Source organism: Odontesthes bonariensis, chromosome 19 (genome assembly GCF_027942865.1).
Source record: "Odontesthes bonariensis isolate fOdoBon6 chromosome 19, fOdoBon6.hap1, whole genome shotgun sequence".
NCBI lineage: Eukaryota > Metazoa > Chordata > Actinopteri > Atheriniformes > Atherinopsidae > Odontesthes > Odontesthes bonariensis.
In genome coordinates this window covers 8,237,301-8,245,348 of record NC_134524.1, presented here as the reverse complement: position 1 = coordinate 8,245,348, position 8,048 = coordinate 8,237,301, and the positions used below count along the sequence as shown (strand labels likewise).

Here is an 8,048-nt window from a genome sequence, read left to right as displayed (position 1 = left end):
GTATGATGCACTAAATAAACTGAATATTATGTCATCTAATGAACAGATGTTCTTTCATGACCCAGTATTTTAGTGCAATAATTATGAAAATGTAATGATAAAATGTTTAAGAAGGGTATACAGTTTAATTATTTAACAAAAATGAGTTAACAATGACACACATATAAAAGTATATATGTGTGATGTGACAGTCAACCCTGGATTGAATTAAGTGAGGAAATGGATGGATGGGAGTCTATCCCAGCTGCCATTGGGTGAGAGGCAGTGTACACCCAGGACAGGTCGCATGTCCATCACAGGGCCTCACAGACGCAAACAACCATCCATCTCGCAGTCATTCCTGGGGACCATGGGTGTCGCACCTGTGGGGGATGGTGGTGTTTCGTCACCCCCACTTTTACAGCAAGATGATTTCATTCCCCCCACATAGTCCAAAGGTAAACCCGTTTGCCCCATGGATCTATTATATTAACGGTTTGCCCACCCTCATAGTGCACCAACATACAATGTGTTTTAAAGACTCTGTACCGTCTTTAGAATAATTCTATCCAGATTTGAGCAGTGTAACTTTTGTAGTGTCCATACAGGACCTAGTTTAGGGCGATCAAAATGCAAAAAATGTAGTGAAATGGCCCTTTATGCCCATCCCTTTAATTTGCGAATCGGAGGCCAACTTCAGCGTCGTCTTCCTGAGGGTGTTTTTACGATCAATGGAGGCCTTTAATTTCTAGAAATTTGAGAGTTATCTTGGTTTTCTAGCCCTCAAACTGGCATCCACTGTCCCTGTTAACTGCCACCCAGAAATGCTTTTCTAGATTTTCACAGCCTTCCTCTGCTTTGAGGGCATCAATTATTTTAATGGCACCCGAAAGCCCATATTATACAGATAAATCAGTTTATCTTTCTGTCAAATTCCTCTTACTGTGAACAACAAAGTTAAAAGATTTTCATTAGGTCGTTTTAAGGTGGGCATGTATTTTATATTTTACTGTAAGATACCTATATCTATATAGATATGTATCATATCACAAAGCAAAAAGGCCCCTCAGCTTTATGGGACCTGTTTTGATTCAGTTTCACTGTTATCTACCTGTAACAGGTGCTCAGTATCTCCAACCAGTTCCATTTTATCTTTAACTGGCAATATAATGGCAATGTCATCTTAAATTTTCAGGGCCGATACAAATTCAAGTGCCCCGCTTTAAAGGAAGGCACCGTGCAACTGTGTGGAGCTGTGTGGTCTTATGCAGAGGTGCGTCGGCTGGCGGTGCTGACAGCTGAAGAAATGCACGACTTTGAACAGAAAATCGCCCGCCTGGCTGCCACTGAGTACTGCGACTTTAAAACCGTAAGTGTCCCGCTTGATCATTAATCATTGGTTTGATGGCTGTTTTCGTCCTTTTATTAATCCCGATGATCAGGCTGCCACCTTATATGGCAGCTGTTTTATCACTGTGACACAAACTGTGAACAAACAGTCCTGGATGAGAGTAAAAATGTAAGTGCAGTCATTTAGCGCTGGAAAACTGGCACCAGGTCCTGCACCCGTGCTGCATTTACTGCAGTACTGTTAGAATCTTATCAAATAAAGAAAAAAATCAAATAAAAAGGAGCAGATTTCCTGGAGAATTAACTTTTCTTTTTAAATTTTTTTGGGGGGGGGATTTTTATGCCTTTAATGGACAGGATATTTGAAGAGAGACAGGAAGCAGGGACAGAGAGAGGGGAATGACATGCAGCAAAGGGCCGTCCGATGTGGGACTCAAACCGGGGCCAGCTGCAGCGAGGACTGTAGCCTCTGTACATGGGGCGCCTGCTCAACCCACTACGCCACCGACCGCCCCGGGCTTAACTTTGTTTTGTTTGTTTGCTTGTTTTGTGATAGTGTCCTGGTTGCAAATCTCACGTTGAAAGAGAGGACCTGACTAACCTCAGTGTTCAGTGCACGGTGTGCACGGCAGACAAGAAGAAACTGTACCAGTTCTGCTGGCAGTGTTTGAAGCCGTGGAAAGGTACGGCTCCACGCTCTGATCGCTGCGACAACGATGGCTGCGTCAACCAAGACCTTGAACTCCTCAGGACCTGCAAGACCAGCGCCCTCACTCAGGTGCAGGGGGTCTCCGACTGTCCCTCTATCCGGGCCTGTCCCACCTGCGGTTACAAGGTGGAGCACGACAAGACGGGCTGCAAGAACATCATCTGTCCTCGCTGCCAGGTGGAGTTCTGCTTCGTGTGCCTGAAGCTCACTCCTGAGTGCCTGAGGACGAGCTCCTACTTCATCCCCTGCAGCGATGGTGTGGCTCCCAGACAAACCTCCATACCCATATGGCACAGAAGATAAATACGCACCAGCTGCTCACAACGGTTCTCTTTCCCTTTAAATTTTAAAGTAAGATTCTCAGAAGCTACAAATGTTGCAGACCTATCTTTCCATGTTCCTTAACAGCATCGATCATTATCGCCTGTGTTCCTTAATGATGCTAACTATATCACTGAAGATGTGTTTTATGTTTCTTTACTCCTGATTGATCTCTTCTCAGTTCTAGTTAATAAAAAAATCCTTTTCAACAGAAAGTCTGTTTGATGTCTGATCCGAGTAAGTGCATGATGGCATGAGGGCCCCAATAAGGGGCATTACAACACCGAAGACCTTTCACGCAAACAATCGAGACACCTCGATGTGAACCACTGGAAAGCTCTCATTAACACACAAACACTGGTGAATATAAGGGAACTCAGTAAAGACTGTGAAACCTTTCGTATCTGTATGTGAAGCTGTGAACAGTTTAATCTATGTGAGCGTATTTCTTGTTGTGTAGATAAATTTACAAGTTACATTATTCTGTGGTTAATCTTTATTCAAATGTGTATGAAACTGCAACACTTATCCACGTAAAATGTGACATTAAAAATCTTATACCTGCATAGCAAAATAACACAGAACAATAATATGGCAGAGAGCATGTGTACATACTGTAAGTGTTGCAGAAAATGTTATGAGTAGAGATTAACAACACAAACATACACAATACATTCATATTAATACATGATTGTCTCGTAATATTCAATGAACCCAAATAAAAAGGCTTTATGGCCAGAGTAAACCACAAAAACTTTAAACAAAAAGGCACATTTTCTCTTGTAGAAACTTAAAAATTGTCATGACAAGTGGTGCTAAATCTCCAGGTGACTTGTTTTGCTGTGGGGTTGAAAGTCCTGGGAAGGAGGCTTGATGCACGCTCAGTGAGGACGTGGTGGTTACGGTTAGTGCATCACAAGGTGACAAACCTTCGACCAACAGAAATGATGCATACGGCCAAAAAAAGGTTATTGTAGGTTGCATTTTTGAAAGTTAGCAAGTTTCTCCTGACTTCTTCGGGTTTCACCGTCCTTGTCACCCATCCCATCACCGCTCTCTCCCGGAGAACATCCTCCGCCACTCAATGTCAGAACCAACCGTATGATGGATTTGTGTTGGATTCCATAGTGAGTCAGCAGAGCAGAGTCACTGCTTAACCACTTTGTTTCAGGGAAAAATATTAAGAGCTCTAAAATGCACACACACACACACACACACACACAAAAACAGGTTAAAACCAGCTTCTGACAGCCATCCAAGGGCAAGGCTGAGCATTTCTCCAGGGTAATCAAATAATAATAATAATTATTATTATTATTTAATCTATCATCTAGAACTCTAAAAAAGTGAAAGAAGTAGTTCGACCTGCTACTGCCCGAACTTAGAGTCACATAAAGTTTGGCTTCTTCAGATGACCATTAAAGTAAAAAAGATCATTATAAATTCATATACTTCACTTTCAATAATTCGTTAATGAAAGGTTGCTGACACGGGAACTACACATCAATAAAACTGACTAAACTAATCCCTTAGCTGAACAAATAACATTTCAACCATTGTGACGGATCACATTTGGACATTTGTATGTCTTGCATCTACATTTTAATTATCTAAAGTTTTATAGTTTTCTTTCATTCGTCAAGAATTCAGATGCGATTGGTTTCGAATTGTGTACTTGGCATCAAGTGAAAATATTTAAATCTCCTTTTCTTTGTTTTATAAAAAAAGACAGAAAATATCATAAATAGTTTACCTGCACTGCCGTTGTCCCCAGTTTCTTTTAATAATACTGCAAAAACAATCCAAGCAGAAGGAAAACAAGTAAAAATCCACCAGTTATGAAGCAGTTTAAAGAAAAATACTGACAAATTAGTAGAGTGAATATCTTTTAATCTCACTATTGATGACAGGCCTACATACCAATTAGGTGCTGTGCCAAAAAGTGATGATCTGTCAGAAAGTGATCATTGAAACATGAGGGAGTGTATGCTGCCTGTTAAAGCTCGTTTCACTCAGTTTCTGTGGATTAGGGCTGTTCCTCTCAGCGTTTTGGCTCCATGTTTGTTTTGCCTTCTGCCAGTTTGTGTGTAGAGAGTACAGTGAAATTAACATGGAGGATGTGTTCATAACTTATTAAATAAAGGGTATCCTTTGAATTTATGGTAATGTTTGTCAATTATCAACTGCTCACACATCATTATAAATTAAGCCATTTCAATATTGTGATGTCAGTTCTTATAATAGAGCTTTCCACTTCACCAAGACGTGCCTTCTGCCCCAAGCTTTGGTGTTTGAGACTTTTTCTACAAATTCAATGATAAAATAATAATAATAATAATAATAATAATAATACCACGACCCGACCGACGGATTCAGCGGTATAGATAATGGATGGATAACAATAATAATAATAATAATAATAATAATAATAATAATAATAATGATAATAATAATAATTATAATAATAGATACTTTCCTTCCTGAGAAGTATCATTTTCTATGTGTCTGGGTCATATGTGACCCCAATGTTTATTTCAAAAAGGAAAAGACAACAAGGAAATGCTGCAATCACCTTTTGGCTGGCATAAAACAACTATAATGTCCCATAAGTTTAGTTTAAAGGTTATTTTGGTGGATGGAAATAACCAGTTGGTCTTTAGCAATCTGTACAATATAACTCTCTTAAATTAAATCGAGCAATTTTATGGCAGAAACATTTGTAAAGCCAAAAGCTGGGAGCAGTTGTCTCGCTTTGGTAAATGGAAAACTCTCTGATTAAAGTGGCTTCATTTATAGGACTCTGAAGTTGTCTTCCGATTCACAGCTGCTGAATCGCGAATTAAAAGAATTGGACATTAAGGGCCATTTCACTGCATTTTTCGAATGCTGATCACATACATTTGGTAAAAGAAAGCAGTGAAATGGCCCTTATTTCAGTTTTCACAAATCCCAAATAAGGTATTATTGAATGTATACCCTCTTTAGAATGATAATGTTCAGATTTGATCTTTCTAACTATTGTCATTTTAATACAGGGTCTAAGCTTATGTGATCAGCATGCAGTGAACTAGCCCTTTATGCCCATCCCATTAATTGAAGGCAACTTAAGCGTCATATACATTTATAACGATCTATATAAATTCAGTGAGCAGTAAATAATCCACAAATTTAAACATAAATTCAAGGACAACTCTTTATTTAATAAATACCTCAGAGACTGCGCGAAAAAGAAGACGGTGCGCGCGCTGCAGCCATTTCTGGCATTCATTTCCTTTTTGGCGTAGCACCCGTTTCAAAACCGATCAAAGCTTCTAAACGGCTGTACTAAAGAAAATAAACTGAACTGGTGTACAGCCATAATTAAATTTGACTGAAAACTACTCTGTAGTGTTTATTTTAACCACGTCAGTGTACAAACTCAGAGATTTTACCTTCCTGAAGTGTTGGATTATATTCAACTATCTTCTTCTTCAGCTGCAGCACAGTCATGGTCTTCAACTCCTCTTCGCTGTTGCACAGATTGATTGTCATATTTTCATCCCTAAATCCAATCACCTTGACCTGGACAACCATTTTCTCTTCTTTCCAGATTTCTCCGCGCTGTTCTTGTCGAGCAGATGGAACTATGAAACCGAACTTAATATGCGCGTTTCTATTTTCTCCTCCCTCTTCCTCGTCTCGCCAACTTTACTTCCGGTTCAGTAAAGTTGGACAGATATTCACATATTCTCAGTTTTCGAATCAATACCTCTAAAATTAAGCGTCCTCATAGAACAAATCACACCTCTCTCAAACAACGACGAGCTGAATAATACATGCACACTTTTATGTAAATAATATGTTCTTGTGTGATAAATAACACGAGACTCCACGCGCACAGGGTAGTGGCAAGGGACCGTCTACAAAGTGCAACACTTATGGAAATATTCAGTAACTCCGCTCTAAATTATTCTACTGTCACCATAACCAGTGTAAGTAGTCATCAGCGGCCTCCTGTTGACTGTGCAAACACAGTTTGTGCTTAATTTGGGGTTGATGTGTGTGAGACTGGCGTTACAAAGTCGCTTCTGTTTATATCACAACAGATGTGTATAAGAAGAGAAAATATGGAGCTAAATCAGATTCAAGATTCACAAATGCGTATAAAGATTCTGGGTTGTATTGATCGTTGCACAATTAAAGCGATTAAGATTAATAACTAAATAACTTCTCATAACAACGGGATTAAGTAGCCAAACGTGTTAAATGAGATGTTTTTCATTACCGCACAACACAAGCAGAGGAAAAATGCGCTCAGTGTTGCCAGATTAGGTTGAGCGATTTCCGCCCAATCACGTTCCAAAACCCGCCCACTTCAGCAAAAAAACGACCAACAACGTTTTTCACATGAAAACATTTAATATTTGAGTAATAATTAAATTCTGAAACATATTACTCATTAACCACATAACAAGTATCATTCACAGTGTTACAAAGTTTTTTTTTTTTTTTTTCATATCAGTATACTGCAGGAGGACGTCCTAAAAGTATGGATTGCACCTATCCCGCAAGATCCGTCCAAGGCACGGTGCAAATATTGCAAAAGCGAGATCCGGACTGTATTTGGCCTTCAATCAGTTTTTGGCAGGTGAAAACTGATTGATAACTGCAAAACGCATCCAAACATGGGAAGCAAATACTATGAAGGGCCCAGATCGGATAAAAAACAATGCAGTCACGAGGATCGTTGCAAAAGTTATCATATCTTTATTGAAAATCCACCAACAGCCTAAATCATATTCATTACAGTCTAATTTCCAAAGACAGGGCTCTACAAAGTCATCAGATATACCGAGCATAGATACATGTTTATCACGTAATTGTCTTTACGTGATAAACGTCAAACTTTCGAAGCTATAATTAGGTCTACATTATAATGCAGTTGTGTGTATCTGCATAGTATGATCGCTTAATCCAGAGAAAAGCAGACGGTTTTGCGCTACCACTCAACGGGCTGCTGTGCGCGCTCCCGCGGCGGCAAATCAGATTCTGGCAGACAATCACTTTTTGGCACGACACCTGTACTCAACCACTATATGGCTCTGTTCAACCAGCTATGGCATATATGCCGCCTGCTGTGTACATAGGCCTACACTGTATGGATTGATAGGAACACAATTTGATTTGTTTATTCACTTTTAACATTAACCTTTTTATTCACTGAATAAAATGCATAACTGTTGTGAGAACAAAAATCCCCGCCCAAACGTGTTGAAAGCAGCCCAAATTGCATTCGCCCGCCGAAGGCATTTTCTGCCCGCCGGAGGCAGTCAAAAGACGCCCAATTGGGCCGCCCAATCTGGTAACACTGAATGCGCAGCGAAAGGCACGCAGGCTACGTTATATAGACAACTTTACGCGACAAACCCTGGGCGGCGCTAGCCTGACTACGTCATACCCACGATTCTAGTCAGAATGTGAGTCTGATACCGCTCAATAGAGATTTGAGTATGGGGCGTGTTTCAACCGAACCAGGAGAAAAAATGCCTCTTCGCTCAATTGGATAGACCTACAACCAATCAGAGCAACGTAGTATGTGTATCGATAAAAGCCTTTATCGCGTTCCTCTGTTCGTCTTTCAAAACGAATGCAATGTGGAGATCCTGTAGAACAGACTCGATGGCAGAATCTACACACCCTAGCTCTCCAG

At 40.1% G+C, this 8,048-nt stretch overlaps 1 protein-coding gene and 1 long non-coding RNA gene across 2 annotated transcripts; one reads left to right on the top strand and one right to left on the bottom strand.

Annotated features, from left to right (window-relative positions):
• The first annotated feature begins 1,217 nt into the window (after window positions 1-1,217).
• On the top strand, window positions 1,218-2,564 carry LOC142368930 (putative E3 ubiquitin-protein ligase RNF144A-A). Its single transcript, XM_075451142.1, has 2 exons — window positions 1,218-1,348; window positions 1,886-2,564. The coding sequence occupies exons 1-2, from the start codon at window positions 1,286-1,288 to the stop codon at window positions 2,339-2,341; spliced, it is 519 nt and encodes a 172-aa protein (XP_075307257.1). The 5' UTR covers window positions 1,218-1,285; the 3' UTR covers window positions 2,342-2,564.
• Window positions 2,565-2,837: 273 nt separating this feature from the next.
• On the bottom strand, window positions 2,838-6,217 carry LOC142368551 (uncharacterized). Its single transcript, XR_012767374.1, has 3 exons — window positions 5,791-6,217; window positions 4,113-4,148; window positions 2,838-3,548 (listed from the first exon to the last, which is right to left on the bottom strand). It is a non-coding gene; the product is annotated as an uncharacterized LOC142368551 (long non-coding RNA).
• Between the last annotated feature and the right edge of the window lie 1,831 nt (window positions 6,218-8,048).

What these genes read in the sequence shown, in the direction of transcription:
- LOC142368930 (XM_075451142.1), top strand. Translation starts at nt 1,286, where the DNA reads ATGCACGACTTTGAACAGAAAATCGCCCGCCTGGCTGCCACTGAGTAC. An exon ending in AGTACTGCGACTTTAAAACC is followed by an intron (nt 1,349 to 1,885) that starts GTAAGTGTCCCG and finishes GTTTTGTGATAG; the next exon opens with TGTCCTGGTTGCAAATCTCA.